This window comes from Dermacentor albipictus, chromosome 3 (assembly GCF_038994185.2).
Source record: "Dermacentor albipictus isolate Rhodes 1998 colony chromosome 3, USDA_Dalb.pri_finalv2, whole genome shotgun sequence".
Classification (NCBI taxonomy): Eukaryota; Metazoa; Arthropoda; class Arachnida; order Ixodida; family Ixodidae; genus Dermacentor; species Dermacentor albipictus.
This window is the reverse complement of record NC_091823.1, coordinates 22,925,981-22,949,183: the sequence shown is the minus strand read 5'-3', so window position 1 is coordinate 22,949,183 and position 23,203 is coordinate 22,925,981. Positions and strand designations below refer to the sequence as shown.

Sequence of the window (23,203 nt, the reverse complement as noted above, 5' to 3'; positions counted from 1 at the left end):
CATCGACAAATCGCATCAATCCTTATACAGCCAGCTACGTACGACAATTTCTCATCTATACAATAGATGGGTGAGTGTTGACGGCGTGATTAGCCTTTCTGTTCTTCCACGGCAGCTGTTCCACCTCATTGCCTCTGTTTAACATAGCACATATCACAGAAGAAGATATACAGTGCCGTCGCGCCCCGGCCTGTTCCTCGGTGTTTTTTTTTTATTATTATTCTGAAATCTCAACACTTTCTTCCCTCCCTCACGGCCCGCATCTGTCGTCGTCGGCGCTGGCGCAGCGCCGTAAACACTTCTCGCCGCCTCCTCGGGCGCACAACAAGACGTCACCGCCGCGGGGTGTCCTTCGACATCAAACTGCACAGCCGGAGTGATAACGCAGAGAAGTACGCGCGGCGGGTTAATCTCCGCATGCGACGACGAACCACCACACCTCACGCACGCGCGAACGCTGCGACAGCAGCTGTTACCGCGACAGCGACACGCACGCAAACACGTTCCCAGCTGACAAGCAAAAATCGGGCAGATCAACTCTGCCTTGTCTCACGCGACCTAGAGCTTTCTCCTGCGGAGAAGCACATAACCGAACATGAACGAACAAACGCGTCGTACAAAAGCTGCCGTTTCTTTCCTGTCCACGCACTCGTTCTGAAGCAGACCCAGCGAAAAGACTCAAAGGCGTGACATCCGTGGGGGACACTAGTGAAACGCACCGGGTCTCATTCAATTCTACGAGTCGCGTTCTCTCCATACGCCCAGTTGTGTCTGCCATAGCTAGACGCACGCGCAAGTCACGTGCACTCGACGCGCTTACAGGAAGAGTCGCGAACGCAAACATACGCTATATAGTCTCTGCGCCTGGTGACTCTCATTCCGTCCCTCCCCTGCTAATACAGCGTTGCGGCGGACAACCAAGTGCGCGACACATTTCATCGCATGATGGCCACACAATCAAATCTTCAAACCTAAACAACAGAACGGCAGCTGGTGACGTAATGAAGACCGAAAAGTTGAGGTGTGTATCCAAACCTGGATGCGCCGGTGTTCCACAAGGGGTCAAAATGGTTGTATCCCCAGGACGACGTCACGTTACAGGCCATGGTCACAGGCCAGCTGACCAGACGAGACGCTGCAGCAAACCATCAGTCGGCGAAAATGCTGGGGAGCGCTTACGAAGAAAGTAAACACCGACGACAACAACAAATGATGGCGCCGGCGCTGTGCGACGTAATCCGAGACGCCGATCGGTTACACACACGCGCGCACACACCACAACAGCACCACCGCCCTCGCTCGGGCACCGGCGAAACCAAGACGACCGCCGCGCCGGCGGCCGACGCTGAAAAACGGGTCACGCACAACCGGGCACAGAATGGCAGGAGTGAGTCTCGCACAATGAGGGGACAACGAGTAACCACTGTCCGATGAAGACGAGGCAACGCTGAAGGAAGCCCAGGCAGCGAATGCTGTCACTCACTCGCACGCGCTCCCGAACTGTGGATCTCTGGGAATATTCCAGAGAAGAGACGACAGGCGTGACGAGGGGGAGAGAAAGAACATCGACCGGGGAGCTGAGCGACGTCACCGCCGGCGATGACGACTTCCCGAAAACTGGACGCCACACGGCGAGCGCGCGCCACACTGCTGCTTGCTCCCCCGGCAGAATCCGACGGCGGCCGGCGCTACTGCTGGCACGCACAACCGGGTGGCCTCAGAGAATCTCGAGGGGAGAAGGCGAGGGAGCGCAAAATACAAACGCGCGTGAAGCAGCGGAGAGAAGGACCACGCCGCTTATCGCGCCGCAGCCGCGCACGCGTACACAGCAGAGCGGCGACTCTGTCGTCGAACTCCGCGGTCACCCGTCCTCGCGTCTCCAAGGTCACTGCCACCCGTCACAACTTGCAGCACACCACGCGGAGACCAGCTGGGCGATTTCTTTCCCGCGAGGAAAACGAAAAAACGAAAGGCGACACCAACGCACATGCACAAATGAACACGTTTCTTCCTCATAGGAAGCGACGCCAACGTTTCCACTAGACGCACGATTTGCTGACACCAAATTCTCTGCGCGTTGAAGATCGACGCTGCCGCTTGCGAAGCGCAAAGCCACGACGTAGCACCGCAGAGTTGCGCGCGACTCGACTTCACCGCGCGTTTTCGCGAAAAACCCGTCGCCGCCGCGCCGCAGCAGCAGACGACAGCGACCCAACATCAGCCGAAACTGGACAAGCAAAACCGAAAGCGAGAAGGAGAACAGAGGTGGCGCTCCGGTATACAAAGCCGATCACGCATGCGCGCACGCGCGACCTAGAGCAGCGGCGGCGACAACGCGCGCACGCCAGGACGTCATCCGCGTGACGCCATGGTGACGTCATTCAACGCGCACCTCCGACGTGCGGCTCTCCGCCCACTTCTGCGGTACGAGAGCAACAGGCTTTGCTCGCCCTCAGGCGCGATACTTCTTTGTTGATTTCGTGACATACGCACATTCCGCACGTTTCTCTTCGCTCCACAAGCGCCCTATCCACGTATTTTTCATCCGGCGCGGTAATAGTTTTAGCAGTGCCAAGTTACCGTACGGTAAGTGCGGTAATACCGTACCGGTGGAGGACTGCGCATGCACGTGCTTTACCGTACGGAAATACTTTCTATAGGGCATACGAGACGGTAAGGAGTCGGTGAGGCTCGGCTCGCACAGTGTTTTGCGAGCCGAGCCGCACCCAACCAAAGCAGTGAGAACCTGGCGTCGGCCACAGAGTCCACGTCGTGCATGGCCACGTCTCGCGTGTGTTTTTCACCATGATAGCACCAAGGCACGAGTTAACTTTAACTAGCCTGCTGCGGCGCGACGAAGTGGCAGCACGAATGGCAGCCCTTCTAACCGGAAGGTAAACGTGGGCTGAACTGAACTTGTGCTCGTACCCTTCATAACAGGCGAGTAATATACTCAGGCCAAATGAAAAAAAAAAGAGTATTAAAAGAAGCGGAAATCATATAGACGAAAAACATAAAATAAAAAGTGCCATAAAAAGCACTTTGAGGTTGGTGGCGCCACCAAGGGTGCAGAGCTTATATTGCAGTAAATAATTATACTTGTCTGTTGGTGTAAAGTGTCGGCAGCAGTGCAATTTACAACAATCAATCATATTTTTATATATTGCTTTGACAAGAGCACGTATGTAATACGACAGGGTTTCACATGTTGTAGGACGAAGCGTCGCAAGATGTCGCTACCGCCCTAGCGACTGGCGTCTACGTTTGCCGTAGCCAGGCACTTCCGTAAAGAATAATGTGTGTATGGTCAAACTAAATCTTTCTAGTTTAGAATTTTGCGTGCGTCCGGCATTCCGCCAAGCGCGGGCGGTTTGCATGTTGAGCGGGGGCGTAAACGTGAGCGGCCAGATTGGTGGCGCCAGCTAGTGGTGCAAAGCTCAACCACACACAAACACACACACACACACACACAAAGCCAATTACAACATTCTGCTTAGCTGCAGGTGCAAATTTTCGATAGCGGCGTAATCGTGTTCACAATTACGCTATTCCACCCAAATCGCCCCCGTTTGCCGGAATAGCGGACAGGCTAAATGTCTCCAGTATTCGCCGCAATGAATATTTCGCACTCAACATATAGTAATTGTATTCTGCAAAGCCACAATGTTAGCCACTATCATCGTTATCACATTACCGTACGCATCGAGCAGCACACGCAGCCGAAGCGTCTTCGGTCATCGCGGTAAGTTGGTAAGGAATGGTAATACCGTACCGTATACCGCACTTACCGTACCGTAATACGGCACCAACGAACAAACACACGCGCCTTGCCGAAGGTGTCTCACAGTTGAATCCGAAGCGGAGATATATTCTCGGCTTTGTAGCAACTCTACCACTCGCTTCTCGCAAGAAAATAAGGGCACTTGGCATGTACAAACATATTCTAATTTCACGTTAAAGTTAGTTTCTAAAAGCGGAACCTGGTATCGTCGTGACAAAGCCAACTTCCCTGACGTCGTACAGCAGTAGGTCTAGATATGAAGTTGCTCACGATAAACAAGAGTGCTGCGACTCTTTTCTTGGGCTGAGTGTGGAAGCGGCAGCGGTTGCAGGAGCTAGCCAATGTATCATGACGTCATGACGAATCCACATCGTGAGTGCCAAAAACGCAAACTCATTAGTAGAAACAAGCATCGTAGTAAATTATTTAGGGCACTCTGACGCTTGACAGTAATTTTTATAGGGTTTAGGAGACTTAGTCGTTTATTTTGACGCAATACATAAAAGCTGACAAATCAGGAACGTTATGCCAACACTCCTTGAAGGGGGCTACTTTAACACGGCAGCTAATCCACAATTCCATTCAAATATACGACAAATGCATAAACACTCGCATTAGGCAGCAGCTGAGGTAGCCTGAAGAGAATTTCACACTCAAAACAGTCATAATTCTAATAGGTGATGAAATCAAAGTTCTTATTCACATAATCAAATGCTTTACGAGTTATAGAAAAGAAAATCAAGAAAAAATAACTGTTTACAACACCGCATAGCCGATAACGTAGAGAGACATCAAACAGATATTTTGCCACTTTTGTGCAACACCGAGCCAAGTTATCAAATATGTGTAAACCTTATTTTAAGACATTTTGTCCGCCTTAAACCTATGAGGTGGTTACATGCCTTTCCTGCACAGTGACGTATCCGTAAACTTCCAGTGTTAAAGGGAAGCTGAAACACTTTTCGAAAAAAATTAGTTCTCTGTGGCATTCTACAGTTTTGAGTCCCCTGAACACGAATATCTCGTTCAAAAAGGGCGGAAACAAGCGCAAGCGGCTGTTTTTTCATGAAAACGCGCACCAGCGCCTCAGGGTATCGCGCGAACGCCGCTGTTGTCCGTGATTGGTCGGAGCCGCTGTGACGTCAATGGCGGCAGTCGCCGTCCAGAGCGAGGCTGAAGACGACCAGCGTCGCGCAATCCGCCTGGCCGTTGAGGCCGTGAAGACTCACCGTCCTCAACGCGCGGGGACTGCTTCGTCCTCCTCCCTTACCTACGTGTAGGTTAAGAGGCGGGCACCCCAGCTCGGCGGAACAATAAAGTTTTCAATCAATCAATCAATCGCCGGTCGGCGCCGCCGTTTCAAAGCATAGCACGCTGTTCTGTTCTGGCTTCATAGCTGAGTTGTAAGCATTATGGAACATTTTCGCTGTCTCGGACAGCTTGTATTTTCGCCGTACATGTTCGAACCGACAGCCGATACGGAAAACGATGGCGGCAACGGCGGCAACGACGATGTTGAGTGTGCCAAAAGCGAGAGCGATGTGTGCACCTTCTCGCGCGTTGGAAATCTTAGCTGTTACGTAAGCTTTTTTTTTTTTTTCATGTAGCTGCACGTTCCAATGACGGGAGAAAAAATGCGCTAAAGTGTCACTGGGAACTTGCTGCTGGAAGAATGCCGAAGCACTAACTTCTCATTAGATTGTGAACACGGATACAATTCCGCGATGTCAAGCACCTTGCCGCTGCTTGTCTAAAGTCCCGTGGTTTTCTGAGCGTTGATACACGATCGCGAACATAAGTGCCGCGTTTTAAAGCGCGCACATGCAGTGCTGCAAGGTGCAGTCATGGAAGTTGCTTATCATACACATCCAGATCGAGATGGTCAGGGGGATTATATGTGCAATATTCACAATATGGTTCGACGACTTTGCGATTGTGGCTCGATCAAGAATCGGTATGCGCGCTCCATGCTAGTGTTGACATAAAGATATTAGGCAGTTTTAGCACCGCCGTGTGGTAAACATGATAACTGCAAAATAACCGTACGTCGAATGTCACTAGGTAAGCCTATACTCCATTTCATACCTCAGGTGCAATGCTGTGCAGCTACGCACGAAGTCCGGTTACCAAAATTTATTACTGCGCGTGTTTCCGTCTATGGTTCGCAGCGTGCCAGCGGCGTTTGCTCGCGCGAGCATGCACGTGAAGCTGCCGCGACGGGCTGCAATTAAAGAATGGCGAAAAGAAAATTGATTTAAAAGAACGTGTTAGCAGCCGTATAAGTACACGGATTGTTCCTATGGGTAAATTCTTTTTTTTTTCATTCAGAACTGAGCTTATATATGAAAAGTTTTCTCAAAAATCGGGTCAAGAAACACCGAACTTTTTCTAAGTGCGAACGCAGCCACTGCAAGAAGTATCTCAAGCCCCACAGCGTTGCACCTGATGTATGAAACGGAGTATAGCAACGCTAGCAACAACGCGTTTCCGCATTTGTCGTAAGGCTATTCGGCTATCGCGGAAATGGTCCGAGCACAGCACAGTTGATTTCGTCGGCGCGAACTTATCTCTCCTCACCGCACTGCGCTGCAAGCTTCTTGTCCTTCGGGAACCTGTGAAACACCACATCGTCTCGCCCGCGTGTGTTCGCGCAGCCGAATGATGCACAGAACGAAGGCATGTTGGGCGCCCTTGGCTGTAAACACTCACGCAGCACAGAAGAAAAGAACAGTTTACGAAAATCGCAAAACAAACGTGAGCTGCGGCGGCGGCAAATCTCTCGTAGCGTCGTTTAGTAAAGCGCAGGACGGAAAGAGGCATGCCAGCACGCCGGTCTGGCAGCTCGGTCCCCGCCAGTGACGTCACTCTCGCCGGTTCTCTCCTCTGGCAACCACCTCACCCGGCGCTCCGGGAAGCGATGGGGGCGTGTCCGCGGGGGTGATTTAGAAAGCGATTTCCACCCCTTATATTAATAAAACGAAGAAAAAAATTTCGGAACCGTAAATTATTAGGTCTGTTCTTCCCAATCCCAGCAATTCATGGAAATTGAAAACCGTTTCAGCTTCCCTTTAAGGCATTTAAACTATACCGTTCTTTCCTTTTATTACTATAAGGCCTAAATCAATTCTTACAAATTAACTTAATTTTTCTTCAAGTAAAAGTAGCAAAGTTCATTCGGTTCTGTTCAACCGTTACCTAACTAGGCGAATTTCTACGGCTAGCATGTACTTCAAGAACAAATCGTAATACGGAACGAGCTAGATCACTAAAAGTGCTGAAACCGTTTTCTTTCTTTCTTTTTTTTTTCACGAGCAGTGTACATACGTTTCTACACCGAAACATCTAACATGTCAACACTCAGGCCTCATTTTTCATACGGAAGATAGTGAAACATTGTCAATAGGGCTCTTTATTTATTAAAACCTGACCTAGCACCGTTCGACGGTCGCCATGCGGCGATCTCACTGATGATCTATTATGCACTCAAAGCTTGCTTCCATGTTCACAGGAACAGGCTTTCGAAGCGTTGACACTGCGGACTTTTAAAACAGCAAACGCTTGCAAGGGCCAAAAGATGCGCATTGTCGGATGCAATCAAGGCGCGCCTTTCGAGTGATTAATTCAAGTCAGCCGTATAGGGTGCTGAAATCCGCCGAGTAAACCGGCAGACTTGAATAAGGTTTCGAGTGCTGGCTTCAGGGGCCGCGTACCGCTGAGTTTGGAATGCAAATACTTCCGCAAAGCGAGATTCAGACGCACACGCACAGACACAAGAAAAGAGTCATCTATTATGGCGTTAATATCAGGAATGGCTGTGGGACGCTAGAGCGGACAAATGACCCAACGTAAGTTAAACACGCTTCACAACAATATACGTCGACGATGATGCACGGAGCGCTTCAATTTTTCGTAAACATAAGCGCACGCGAGCAGACATCGGAACGGCATCTTTGGCTTTGTTCAACCGTCGCTTTCCAAGTGTGACGTCCGTCGCTATTTCTTGCAACGGAAACTCCCTTCTGTGTTTACTCGTCGCTGATCAGCAAATTAACCAGCAGTTGGCATATACGCACGGCAAAGCCGCCGGTCTTTCGTTATGAAACAGGCAAGGGGAAAGGAGGAAGTAGGCGCACCGTATGCTATTCAAGGCCTTCGGCCGATCAGGTCGCCGAGTGGAGGAAATTCGCAGAAACCTAGGTGGCGGGAATTGCTGCAGGCGCCCCCTATGAGCCAGACGCGCGGCATCGATCAGGTTGCCTGTCCTACTGCCGGCGATGCCGTGCTTCGTATTCGAATGAAACTGAACCGGCCGCGACTCCGTATCGAAAGTGGCGGGAGAGCAGACGATCGCAGTGTGTTGTTCCGAGCGCTAGCCCGCAACGCTAAACGCTGGAGGCGCCTGTTAGGAAGCAGGGTAATGGAGCTACTGTGGCAAATGCTCGTTTTGGTGAGAACTTGGAGGAGTTGTTCTCATAGCTGCCCATCGCAACCGATTATCGATATGACAATCGATGATAATTATCGATGATTATCGATATCACTTCACCTCTAGAAATTTAATTTGTATTGTGCAGTTAGTTATTCGTACCTACAAATAATTATCGGTGTATACTATCGTCCCCCCGACGCAGATGCTTCTTTCACTATTCACTTCCACGAGACACCGCAATCTGTTACGACGTCATTTAGTCATGCGCAACTACTCTTCTTAGGCGACTAACATTCCTGGTATAACATGGCCCGAACCAGCCATAACGCTAAGAATAACCTCGAATGTAATTTTCTTAACACTTGCCTCACCTTTGGTTTGACGCAACTAGTATACCCAACGCAAAAAACTAACGGTGCTCTAACATAATCGACCTTATCTCAACATGCCATCCCGACAGTGTTTCTTCTGTAACACATCTACCAGAACTAAGTGATCACTCAGTACTGCATGCAGAATTATCCTGGCAACTACCTCAGAGCAAAAAACAAGAAAGAAAATAACACTTTACGATAAAGGTGATTACATCGGGGGGGCTATTCTGTAAGAGTCCACCTTGTGGACTGTCCATTTCAGCCGCTTCTGATTGGATGCAGCTGTACGAGAGAGGAGGAGACGAGCAGCCCTAGCCAATCATCAGCGGCCGAAATGGACAGTCCACTAAGTGGACCCTTACAGAATAGCCCCCCAGTATTAACAATGCACTGACTGAGCTTTATAGCTGCTATATTATAGATTTCCCGAAGCGTACAGTAGACGCCAACTGGACGCTTTTTAAAAATAAGGTTTTCGAACTCACTGAGATTTACATACCAACCATCGCCTTAACCGAGCGATCTTTGTCCCCACGGTTCAACAACACATTAAAATGACTAAACAATAAAATGAAAAGATTATTTCGCAAAGCCAAACATTTCGATAGCGCTCCTACCAGGAAAAAATATTACACCAGTGAAAAGGCGTTTGATTCTTTGGCCGCAACAGCTAAACGAACTTTTTACTCAACACTCCCTAGCATGCTGCAAAACAATCCCAAACAATTCTGGAAATACATTAACCCAAATAACCGTAAACAATTATTACTATATGACGACGACAATAACCGTGTTGCTGACCATAAAGCATCTGAAGTACTAAGCTCTATCTTCTCTTCCGTATTCACTGCTGAACCTAACGCTGACCTCCCAGACTGTCCTTACCTCAGCCACCCAACCATGCCAGCCATAACACTTGAGTCATACGGTATCACCAAACTAATAGAATCCCTCAAATTAACATCCTCAGCCGGCATCGATGGAATAAATGAATTCCAAAACCCTTAAGAAGACTGCGCACATCTTTAGTGTATTTTTGTGTCATATCTTTCAGCAATCATCTGGAGTGGTGCAGCAAGACTGGAAAATAGGTAACATAATTCCAGTATACATATAAAAAAAAGGATCATCGTCATCGTGCCACAATTACCCTCCAATTACCGTCCAACTCAACTAGCTCTCTTCGTTAATGATATGAGCTCACACCTTGATCAAAATGACCCCACAGATGCCCTCTTTCTAGATTTCCAAAAGGCTTTCGACAAGGCTCCTCATGAGCGGCTCTTCGTAAATTCGTAAAACTAACGCGTCTTAATCTTAACCCTTGTGTTCTCCAATGGATGCGCAACTTTCTGACTAACCGTCAACAGTTCGTTTACGCTAACCAATGCTCGTCTAAATTATCACCTGATATCTCCGGCGTGCCGCAAGGCACTGTCCTGGGACCACTACTGTTCTTAATATACATTAATATACATTACTAATACATTAATATACATTAATATACATTAACGACTTACCGAGAGGTTGTTCTTTGAAAACACGTTTATTTGCTGATGGTTGCGTAATATATCGTCCTATTATTAACGACGCTGATTGTCTTGCTCTCCAGTCCGACCTTAACGTCACTGAAACTCGGTGTAATAATTGGCTAATGTCCCTCAACGTAAAAAAAAGAAAAAAAATATAACCGTTGCTGCTTACTTTCCACCATCGCCAATCATTTATTTCAGCTAATTACGTTATCGCCGGTTCTGAAATATGTGCTGTGACTCCTTATAAGTACTTAGGCATTAACTTGTCCAGTAACCTCGGTTGGTCCACACACATTTGCAGCATTAGCAATGACGCCAATCGTGTACTATGCTATATGCGCCGTAATCTACGTCTTGTTCCACCTTCAGTAGAACTACTTGCATATTTAACATTTGTTCGACCCAAACTGGAATACGCATGCTCAGTGTGAGACCCATACCAATCTAACCTGGCAACAGCACTGGAATCCATACAGAATCGTGCAGCAACGTTCATTCACTCTGACTACTCTTACCACACTAGTGAAACTAAATTGAAATAATCTCTGAACCTTCCAACCCTCGAGCACCGCCGCAAAACAGCAAGACTGCGTCTCTTTTACAAGTTTTATCACTAGCTCCTTCACCAGACCGACATCAAGCCTGCACATCGCAACTGGTCCCGTCATAGCCATTCAAAGGCTGTTTATCCCCCTCCAGCTCGCACCGCCACTCATCTTTTTCTTTTTCTTCGTTCAAAACGCGAAAGATTGGAATCATCTACCTGCTGAAGAGGTGCACCCCTCCAGTCATTCATCGTTCAAGGCATTCATTGAACATATGACCTAGATATGCCCATCCCTCCATGCTAAACCCCATATGGGGTATTTGAGGTATGAATGAATGAATGAATGAATGAATGAATGAATGAATGAATGAATGAATGAATGAATGAATGAATGAATGAATGAATGAATGAATGAATGAAACCAGAGTCGAACAAGGGAACTTGTCAACGTCAGGGCAGCGACAAATGTTTGTTTTGTGTCTTACAGTTTCAAAAGGGCAACAGTCCTTTTCTTCATCTTAGGAGGGGGTGTTAGTCAGGTTCTTTTCATTCTTTTCTAATAAACGTTCACAAAATTATATTAGTTAGTGCTGCCATACCGTCACACGACCCCATCCCTAGTCCATTTATGTTATCCCTCGGGGACACGTTCACAATATGACTGGGTGAGCCAAAGATTGGATTGTGTGAAAGAAGGATTACCAAGAATTGTTTACAAAGACTGCGCTCACAGGGATCTCGGTACTCGCAATCAGAATAGACCTCTCCCTGTGGCGTGTCGCTGATAGTTCCGGCTCTTTAGTTCAGGCATATCATTCAAACGAGTTGTGCCCATTTCCAGGTTCCTCCTCGTGACACCCAATCGGCATCCTGGAAGCGTTATACGAAAAGAGAGAGAGATCCTTCTTGTTTATATTCCTTTCCTTCAGCTCGCAATGAAGGCTGCCGAAACGGAAGTAGCTGAACATGCCAGGAGAGTTCTTAGTGAGTCCTGCTTCACCATCCTTTACCCCTGCCCCACAGCCCCCCGTTTCACAGCCTACTTGTATCACACCTATTCGCTCGCGCACCTTGCCTGAATCCGTACAGAGTCGTAAACGGAATTGCGGATTGTTCCCATAAAAGACCATGCCGTCAACTCGAGCAAGAAAATAAAAATAAAAGTTCCGATTCCCTCAACACTGCCACTAGCAAAAGCTTCATTTTACATAAAGATCACATGTGGGTCGAGCTGCCCTGTCAGAAAATACAACAGATCGTCCAACCGGTCGTCTATAGTGGAGCAAAGGAGCCATAGGTACAGGACAGCAGCTTACGACGGCCACCAGGCGCGCCGCAAAGCCCTCACCGAGACGTGTCGTGGTGATCCGGTATCGATACACGGAATAGCCACAACGACACGTGGGTCGGTCGGCCGACCTGCGCACCACACGCGAGAGCCAGCGGTCAGCGCCCATCCGACTGCGGCCAGGGGTCTAGCGACTCGCCTTCCACGCATGCGAGAGTAAGGACTCTTCGCTACCACAGAAGGCTCCTCCCTCGAATATGCTTCGAACACCCGCGCGTTCTTTCGCCGCGCAACGCACCCGCCTGCTCATTCACCTGCCACGCTCAGGCAACTATAGCGGCGACAGGCGTTGTCCTGAAGTGCGACGTCGAAAATGATTACCGGCCACAACGCTGCCGTGTACGGATCTCGGCTCCGACCATACCGCGATGTGTATACACCGTCATTCACACATGCAAGGTCCGACTACAACCGCATTTTCGAAACGCTACATTTGCTCCAGGTCAGTGTATATATCTCAAACTTCACCAATTATGGCTGCGAATTAACCACGGCCGATCGATATCCCACATGCCCGTTGCCGATCGATCCAGAAACCTACGCTCGATAAAGCCAACCCGTCCTCTGTAAGGCCCCTTACGCATTCGTGTCCTCTCACTCGTAGGCGGCTACCCGTGAGTAGTCGAGATCGGTGTATCTGACAATGGACTTGCATAGCGCAAGGACATTCAAAGCCAAGGCGAGTCTCGCAGTGGTGAATTGAGACACACCCTTCGGCGAGACGAGCTGGTCAGGATGAGCAGCGCGGAAGCAAACGCGGGGCGTGTCCCAAAAGCGTGTACTTTGTCATTGTATAACGTTCCTTACGTTAAACAAACTTTCAAACGCTCAAAACCGAGACGCCTCCGGGGCAGCGGATAACGAACACGCACAGCACGGCCCTTTCGCCGCCGCGCGCCTCGCAACAGGAGCGGGGCAGTAGCGCGAGCACGCGGCGGCGGCACAACGACCTTGCCGCGGGGGAGGTCATCGGCGGCACAGAGGAGGGACGCCCCGCCACGGTTCCCTCGCCCCAACGTCCCGAGCCCGGTCGACACGCGGCAGGTCAACCAAGGGGCGGCGGACGACTGCGCGCGGAAGTGCCGACCAGACCAGAAGTTACGTACAGTAATGAACGCAAAGGTTTGATATGTTGCGTCGGGGTCGTGCGAGGTAGACTGCTCAGAATGTTGGTGAACTGCCATCGTGTATTTTGAGAAGGCATCACAAGGAAGCCGAAATATCGAACAGTAGTGAAAATACGTACCCGCTGGTGAGATAAATTTTAACGATAGGCGGGGAGATTAGCCGAATAGCAGGTTTGAGATGCTACTGGAGTTTTTAGCAGATTACAATAGCAGAAAAGATGAAATGGGGGGGAACAAAAAGAAAATGAGAGAGAGAGAGAGAGAGATGCACACGCATCCATTCGCACGCAAACTAGAAAAGGGGCAGCAGTGAACACAACGAAATGGACGTAGTGGAAAGCGGAGCATTATGGCACCATCAATAAACAAAACTATCTATTTCTGTGGTGCAGCAAGATCCCGCTGCCCCTCTATTTGAACCAGCTGCGCCAATACGGACGAGTTTGCGCAACCTCCATGCGACCTCCATCCATGCCGCTCTCTGTGAATCGGCCAGTGCTGACGTCACACGAAAGGTACAGAAGTCCACAACAGGTGGCGCTACTCCAATTTTCCATTTCCGTCATCTTCTCACTAGCAAAAAGCTCCGTTCTCGCTACGAATGAACAATTCGTTATTACGGAAGCTTAATCTTTCAATCTAGCTCGACTTAATTTATTTCCTTTAATAGAACATTTTGATTTGACCGCAAAAAAAAATAATAAAGAAAGAAAGAAACGGTCGGGTTGGTGGCGTCGCCTGGTGGCGCTGAGGTCAGCCGCACAAATACAGATCTATTACTGCAGTAACCAAGTGTATTCCAATTCGTTGCTGGTGTAAATTTACGGCAGCGGCTAATCGCGAGCACGTTGCCTTTTTAAATGATTTTTTTTTCAACAAGAACACTCATGGAATACTAAAACGCGGCTATTAGGCATTGTGGTTAGACGAAGGGTCACAGATGTCGCTACCAGCGTCCGTTATTTCGGTATTACGCAAACGCTATTGCGTATACCCGTAGTTTCTGTATCTGTAGTTTCCCAAATCTGCGACCGTTCTTGTAGTTCGCCCGTACCGAACTTGTGCTCAGCAGTGGAACGCCACAACCACTCGGCCACCGCGAATCGAGAAGCTCATGGCGTTTGATGTGTGTAATGCCGCTCAATAGCGATGGCACCAAATTTGCCTGTGTGACAGGGGGGACACTGGCCGCAGAGAAAACCGCAACTGAAGGCCGCCGCCCACTCGCTCACAATTTAAGCCGTCCGCGCGCGGAGGAAGGAGCACGCAACGAGGTCCTCGTGACGTACGCCATGTCGCCTTCTGCGGCCCCGATGAAGAGTCAACAGGTCAGGGCTCCACAGCAGGACGAGGAGACGGGGGCCCGGAAACAGCGCCGCCGCCGGCGTTGTATAAAACGCGGAAGAAATGCGCTTGACGGCGACGACACTTCGCCAAGCCTGGCGACCACCGACAGCTAGCTTCCCGCGGCAGACGTCGTTGCTGTCGCCAACAACGAGACACACCGCACTTGGGCTGTTTTTGATGCAGGCGATCAGGGCAAACGAGCACGAAACTTCTCAACTGCCCATACTGCGCGCCGTCAGGAAGTCGCGTCAATGAGGTATCCACTAAAAATGACCAAACTGCACTTTTCCCCGTTTACAAGCACTAATCCTTGAGAATATGTATATCCGGTGACATGTTAGCGGTGCCCCCCCCCATTGGCGCCATCAGAAATTTATTTTAGTCTCCGATAAATCTTCTTCCGAGTACCTAACGTGTTTCAAAAGAAAACTGACTGCTATGCTGCTTGTACGTGATGTGCAAGTGTATTTTGTGTTTCTAGCATGTTCCTGATTTGCACACATCAAAAGTTTTTTGAGTGATTGATGAATTATTTCACACATAACGTGTTTCAGATGAAATATTGGCAATATTCATATAATTAAAAAGAATAAGGATCGATAAACAGCACCTTTTTCCAAAAACGTAGAAACATCGGAGACTTGCCACTGGCAAGAATTGACCTATGAATTACAATCCCAGTACCTGACCACTACTCCACACCGGAACACGTCAGGTGTACTAGAATATACAAATTTGCACCGTCTCTTCGCTAAGCATGCTCTTCAATAAGGCAGAAACTTGGGCCGATAGGTGTAGCATAGTTCAAATTTTGTAATACCTTTTCTTGTGTTATGGTGTTTACATTGCGCGCATTGGCAGGGTGAGCGAACCAGAATAATTGCGATATACTATTTTAAGGCACAGCAAAGTGCTGTCGGTACTCGCCGTTTCTTGAGCGTTGAAGGAACACCGCAAGAAGGCATCACTTTACTTGAAACTAGCATGGCCATCACTGAACTCTGGAACCTTTCCTTTCCCTTTCGTCGGAATTCCTTATACTATACGGAATGACGTCGGCTCTAACTCGGCAGTGGAGGCTACAGCGAATGCTGAAGGATGTGCATTTGAACTTCAGGAGACATTTGCTGCAAAATTTGGGTACAAATCAAACAATTTGGAGCCTAGTCATTGTCGCGGCTTCGGTTATGGCGGAATAATTTCGCTCATGCAGCAACCCGAGGTCGATTTCAACGATTATATCGCCATCATCGGTTAATTAAAACAAGAATTAAAAGCAGGTACATTATTTGTCTATAGAAACAATGCCAAGCTGGCTAAACTTACGAAGCATAGTCTACAAAAAAGAAAAAGATACGAAATTTAGTAGTTACCATATGCAACGACACCTCATGACACTCGTAAGTATACTGCATAAAATTAGTATAATTTGTACGCCAGGTAAAACTTGTGAGTATTCTCAAATCAATGTTATCACGTTAATGCTGAAACATGTCATAATATTAGTAATAAGGCGCCACATATAAAGCCTGCTTAGTTTTCCACCAAAAAACGTTTGTGTGTATTCTCAAGTGAATGCCCGTTCTGAAGCTAAAAGATGAAACACACGACTTCATCCGTCAGGCACCACACAAGAAAGCTGCTTAGTTCTTTACGAGTAAAACATTGTGTGCATTCTCAAGGGAGTGCCTGTTGTAAATATATGCTGTAACACAATGTATTGCTTTCCTTCTGGATTCCTGGCTATTCACAGAGACAATTAGGAGTTGAGCAGCAATTCGAAAACCACTTTCAGAAAGGAAGTGATCTGCTTTTTTTACTAAAAGCTTTTTACTCTTGACAAATCGTGGGCTCCGCGCGAAACTGGTTACATATACAGATCCAACATGGTGACACCACTTTTGTCTCACGCGTCATTTCTCCACTTACGGAAGTCGTATCCTACCCTCCGTGACTGCTTAGCGGCTTTGGCGTTAAGCTGCTATAAGCACGAGGTCGCGTGATCAAATCTCAGCCGCGGCGGCAGCGTTTCGATGGGGGCGAAATGCAAAAAACTTCCGCGTACCGTGCATTGGATGCCCAATGAAGAACCCCAGGAGGTAAAAATTATTCCCGAGTCCCCAACTACGGCGTGCCCCATAATCGGATGGTGGTATTGGCACGTGAAACTCTCTCTCTCTCTCTAAGCCATGTGCTGAGCAAGAGAGCCATATTGGTGATTTCAGAGCGCTTCAATTTAGGTTGAATCGGTGTTTGATTTCAACGTCCCTCCAAGACCTTTGCGAACAGGGCCGGTGCATATAAGACGCGCTTTTGCCATGCGACTAATCTCCCTACAAGTATAAAAGCAGCGATATTACGAAAATGAAGTCCTGAAAGTCCGGACAGCTTGCAGGAGAGGACGAAGAATGAGCTAAAAAAAATGCTGAACTGGATTCCGCGTACGAAGACGTTTGTGCATTCCGAGGGCAAAGGTGTAATTAAATGAACGCGCGCACGCACGCACGCACGCACGCACGCACGCACGCACGCACACACGCACACACACACACACACACACACACACACACACACACACACACACACACACACACACACACACACACACGAACTCCTAAAGAAGTGCACCAGGGAGAACAAATGAAAAAATACCAAGCACTCGTGTGAAAGAAACAGCGTTCTCAGAGGCCGTGTAAGATGTTATCTCTTCCCGTTTAACAATTTGTCAACTAAATAACTAACCTAGCAATCATACCTACCCGACTGCCATTAGTGACTGCAAGGGCTTAGCATCCTGAAGCAACGCTCGGGCTGTGAAAAACGGCGTAGTGCAGGGTTTCGTGTCCACTCCTTGTTCCTTTGCGGTTGAATGTGTTAGCGCTGTTATATTTTTCAAGAAGCTTTAATGAGGGTTTCGGGACTAATTTTGACTCTCCCGAAGTACTTAAATGGTCACTAATAACGAGCTATATTAGGAAACTACCCTCGTACAATACAATACCTAACTCTTACCAACTCTTATAGTAAGACAAGATAGCGTAAGATGAAATAAAAAAGAAAAGGAACACTAAATAGGCGCTACCAGTGAGTACACAAACCGAACGGATGTTCCCAACATAAGCTGACTCTCCCACGCACTACTTTCAGCACGGGCGCCTCATTTCGGTAAATGTCTCGCCTTTCCTATAAGCGCCACGCAAGCCGAGCCATTCTTCTCGCCAACGCAGGATGGCGACCCATGCTCACTATGGGGCCGGAGAGGATTACACGCCAGGCGCAGGATACGATGGGAGTATATATAAGGAAGGTGAGAGAGCGAAACGGGATTGGACGGCGAAGCCGAGTGACGTCAGCGACTGCATCCCAACGCCCTACAATCCTACCCGCCAGCGCCCCGAAGGAGACGCACACGATCAAGCTCGACGCGACCTTTCACGGCACCACCAACCGTCAAGACGGGTGGGCGAGTGTACGAAATCAAACGGGAGATGATGACTTACGACGCGGCGCTGCTTTCAACGCAGCACGCGCACCTGTTGGGATGCGGAGATGATCGCGGTGCCCGAAAAAGCTGACGGGCTAGATTTAGGCTAAGGCCGACGAGTGCTAGTGAATGGGGTCGTATATAACAAAAACACATTAGTTGACAGTCTTAAGCATACAAGTTCAGCAGCTCCATGTCAAACGCTATGAAGCCTTAAGTGAAATGAAACCTTAATAACGCTGCGAATGACTTAATTTTGAGAGCGACAGTGTAGTATAGACTCCAGGGCACTTTCTGGTGACTTGATGTCCCTATACTAACGCTGCGTCGAAGGTGCCCAGCTCAGATTAGGTTGCGACCATCGATGCCCCGATTCCCTTACAGGCTGGTCATTTCCTTCTTCAGCTTTCGAACGACTACAGAACTGATCGCGATGAGGTTATAGCGAAAGCAAAACAGGCCGATCCCTGCCTACATTTAGCTGAGCTGGAACTCTGGCATAAGTAAACGCACACTGTTCAAGCTATAGCTTCACTCCTCGTGCTGCTCACGCAGTTTCAACAACTCGAGATTCGCTGCCATGTTGTGCACCGATAGCCTAATTTGAGTTCCTTTCCGCACCTCTATACAGCAGGGCAGACGCCTGTTATTCAACAGTGCTTACCAATCTCCTCAGAAGTGGCGAAGGAAGGGGGGAAGAAGCACCGACGCATAAGTAAAAGAACATAAAGAAAGCGCGGGAACAGGTTAACAATAGAAGGAAAGGAATCCCAATAAAGTCGGGAGAAGTGGCTCCTTCAAAGACGCACGCCGTCCCGAAATGGGAACACCCGTTTTGAAACCAGCGCGCTATTTTTAGACAACGCGGACGCGGTGTCGCGCCTCCACACACGCACGCAGAAAAGAAGAGCAGTGCCCTCGTGATCGCATGAACAGACATGACGTCACGCGAAACTGCGGCCAATGAGAAGCTCCGAAACCTTTGCTGCGGAGAAAAGACCGCCGGACCGTGGGCGATCACGGCTTGTCGAGCCGATTCTCGTCACTACCGAAAATGCGCGGGAAGCGTGGGCAGGCTATTTGCACGCGCAATGCGAGGAGGAAATCGATTTTGCGCGAATAAGCGAGGACGAAAGCGACAGGGCTTCACTAACCCCCACAGGAGCTCGTAACACGTCAAACACCGACCGAGAAAGCAAGCGTTCATTATAATACTCTGCAAACACTTTTGTATTACGAATTTCGCCAGAAACCCACCTATACAGACCCAACCAAGAGAAATTCTTCACTTCGCTCCGAGAGACACTGGCGCCAATCTGCGCAACATTTAAACATGCTTATGTCCTAAATTAACGTTGTGTATCAGCGCCCTTTAGAGCACCTGAGACGATTCCCCGTCCGCTAACTCGAAACTATGAATGGTATCGCTTCCGCGGCCCTTCTTTATATAGTCGCGCACAAGTCTGAGTCTGTCGGGAATGGGAGGTGTGCGTGCGTGCGTGTATATATATATATATATATATATATATATATATATATATATATATATATATATATACACACAGCGTTAAAAAGGCAATAAAACGCGTCATGCGGATTCCTGCTATATGACAAGGGTTGCAGCACCAAATCAAGCTGGATGGATAAACGAGCGCACTAATTTGCTTTCATTGCCGCCCACCTATTTATTTTTGTCTGCACATCGCTTCTAACACTTTCCGACAGGGCGCTTCTGCTCGGCCTCACCTCGACAGACGTCGTCCGTCCGGTTCCCGCCAACAGGAAAAGCGGAAGCGCCGCTTCCGCGGTCTGCCTCACGTAATCTTCGCGTGACCCCCAAACGCGCCGTTTCCGAAAGCGGCAGATTAAAAGGCCGCTCGCGCCAATCTCCCGGCGAAAGGAGCGCACTGGCCGCACTGGCGGGGACCACGACATGCGGCAGCAGAACACCTCGCTCCTCCTCGTGGTCACGCATAAGCGCGAGGCTGAGGCGCTATTACACGTCGTTAAGGCCGAGCGCGGGTAACAGCGAGCACATCATGGACGGCGCTCAGCGGCCTATCTCTTAACGAAATTGGCCGCCCCCTGGCGCATTTCGTACGCGGGACTGCACATCCTGCGCGCTCCGCAACGCTACTGGACGTGCAAAACCGGTGCACGCTCAACCACCAACGCGGAAGCTTTGGCCAAAAACAAAGTTTGGTTGCGACCAACATATTTGCAGCGTAACTGTAAGATGCAGAATCCGCCTCTGCGTGTAACGCCACAAACTAAACTCTCAATCGCATTTAAGTCACGCGAAGGCTCATTTTTTCACTGCGACAGCAGTTCAAAGATCTAGGCTGAGTTTGCTGTCTCCCTACGTCCTTTCCGTTACGCCGACGTCGAAATGTCTTCTTCGTCAGGCCACCTCACCTACAACACCAGAATTCAATTCAGGCCACCTTATCATCGCCCTCATGCCGTAAGGCGAAAAAAAAAAAGAAGAAAAAGAAAATTCGGCAGCACGTTACACTCCTGTAACACGTGAAGGCGAAAGCCTGCTGCCCACTTGGTAATGCATCAAGTCATACCATCGGAGGGGTCAGATTTCTTGCAAGACATAACGAGCCGTTGTCTGCGAGCTTCGGCCTCCTCTCTACGTTGAAGACTCGCATCGTCGCTTTGCTGCTTTCGCAGTTGGGCTTCTTCTGCTCGTTTTCCACGCTTAGCTGCTACTTCGCGCGCTCGTATAGCGGGGTCAGACTCGCGCTAACGACGCTTCTCTTCGACTTAACGTCGCATCCTCTCAGCAGGGGTAAACAGCACTCGCAGTCGAACGGCCAGCTCCTGCCGCTTCGCATGTCGCACCTCGTTTCTCGCGTGGCGATCATCCTCGGCCGTAGTGTACTTCCGAGGGGGTGTATGCAATGCTTTATTGATGATTCAGAGGCTTGTTTTGAGCTTGTCGTTTATTGTAACGTATGCTGTTCTGTGCGTTGTATGGGTGATTGCAATAATGTATGCGCTGTTCGCTTCACTCTGCTGAGCGCTTGTAGACTCTGCCTTAGGAGGGTATGAGGCATTGTATCTCTGCTTGCTTATGGGGGTATGAGTCATTACTGATTATGATATTTTTGCACCACTCGACTAGACGCCGTGCTTTTCTGGTATAAGACATTGCAACGAGCCACTTGAGATCGTCACCTTAAAAAGCTTTGTGCGCTAACGCCACTGGAGCTCAAACTTATGCCCCTGTGGTAATGCACAGTTGGGAGGGGCAGACGCGCTATCCGCAGCACGCAATATAACGCAATTTTAGAGCTTGACAATACGCGTGGTATTGTGTTTCACTCATACATTGAGCCTGTGAGTGGCATCGTCTGTGCACGTACTCCGGAGGCCCCAACAGAACACGTTATCGGACGCTGAGGCTGACATCCAGCTCACATTGTTCTCATACATCACATAACGTAAATCGGCTTTTTGGTGACAAACGCGAAATCGGGAACATTCGGTACCGAATCCGACATTCGAAGATCCTTTTTCTCGAATATTCGCATTCGATTCGATAATTGCGCTTCTCGGAACCACCCGAAACCAAAATTACTGCGGTTATGCCGGTAGTCGACACATTCACGCCGGAGGGTAAGCGTAATACAACTCAGTCAACGCAAGTTCGCGCCTTCGCTGAACACGGTGCCGCCAGATGCAGTCACCAAATGTGCAAGTTGCGTCCACGCCTTCCTGTATATAACAGCTATGTACGCCAACGCTAGTACATTTCCGTGGGTTGTGTTGGGACTCTCAAATGCCCATTTGCGCGCTCTCTTCGCGCACGAAACGACCGGCGACCAAAGCGCGGCAGTGTGGTCTACTCCTCCGGTCGCGAAGCAGCGGGGTGACCCAAAAAAGAGAAGAGAGAAAAGGGGGCTGCGCGCTTCGCTTTCTCCAAAGCTTTCGTTTCTTTCTGAACATCTTTGCTCGTTCCTCGCGTTTCATTCTTCTTCGCCGTCCAAGGCTGCGGCGCGCAGCGAGAGTGCGCAGGCCACGCATGAGCGACGACATGGCGCAGCCCGGACCTCATGCGTCCATCCACGCGAAGGCGCGCGCGCAGCTGGCACGGCAACCCAGTTGTGCGTGCGGCTCGCGCACCGAGCACGAGAAAGCCCGGCGACTTTGAGCGTGCGCCTGACCTCGATTGCGGTGTCCGAACAGGAACCGCCGGCATGCGCAGCCGCCAAATGTATGTGCACGCTAGCGCCACACCACGACCAACCAGCGACCGCGCACGTTGGCGCCTCGCGATTCGCGGATGACGGTCGGCGTTGTGAATCGCACATGAAGCTACAATTTTTCGATCGGCTACCACCAACATTGCACTGCGACGTCCCGAAGCTACACTTGCGATTACCGTTGCCATTTCAGGGGATTTTAGCGCGAGTATGTGCGCTTCTAGCGGACGGCGGGCGTTCGAGTGCAATCTAATGTACTTTGAACACGGTTTCATAGTACAGATAACCAGCGCAAAGGCACACACAGAACACATGAAGCGACAAGGAAAAGCACTGCCCTTGTCGCTTCTTGTGTTCCGTGTCTGCCCTTGCGCTGGTTATGTCAATGTGGAATACCAATTAGCCCCGTCTCACACCTTGGTTCATTGAACTGCCTCCGAGTGTCTTTCAGCAAGACTTTGCTCCAGAGCGCCGCCAACAACAGCCGCCAGGGGTGCGAAGAAAACGAGACATTCGAAACACGACAGACACCCGGCCATGCTCTAATCGCCTGTGTGAGTGTTGCTGTGTTACGCACCGACCTTTGTCGAACTCAAGTTTACGAATGTTCGCACTTTAGATCTTGATCGCGAACTATATACGCAGTCATGCGAAGTATGCGTACTTCGACATTTCAGGTGTCCGACACTGTTGTCACGTGATAAGCAATCGGAGCGTCACGGCGAATGTGCATCGCTCACCTCGATCCAACCTTAAATTAAATTATGGGGTTTTACTCGCCAAAACCACGATCTGATCATGAGGCACGCCGTAGTGAGGGACTCCGGAGGTTTGGACCCCCTGGGTTTCTTTAACGTGAACCTGAATCGAAGTACACGGGCGTTTTTGCATTTAGCCCCCATCGAAACGCGGCTGCCGTGGCCGGGATTCGATCTCGCGACCTCGTGCTTAGCAGCCCAACTCGATCCAATTTTGCTTCCACCACTATAGCTAGGCTGTGCGTTCTGGCGCTGCTGT

General features: G+C 49.4%; 1 protein-coding gene across 3 annotated transcripts in view; it reads right to left on the bottom strand.

Moving 5' to 3' along the window:
- The window catches only part of LOC135903897 (AF4/FMR2 family member 4-like), a 209,078-nt gene that overhangs the window by 130,300 nt on the left and 55,575 nt on the right, over window positions 1-23,203 (bottom strand). The window contains exon 1 of one of the 3 annotated variants that reach the window (XM_065434348.2): window positions 1,036-2,107. The exons of 1 other annotated variant lie outside the window; for it this stretch is intronic. In XM_065434348.2, coding sequence (XP_065290420.1) covers window positions 1,036-1,106 — 71 coding nt within the window. In that variant the 5' untranslated portion in view covers window positions 1,107-2,107. Of the gene's footprint in view, window positions 1-1,035; window positions 2,108-23,203 lie in introns of those variants that run through there. One more of the 3 variants, XM_065434346.2, reaches the window with a different exon arrangement.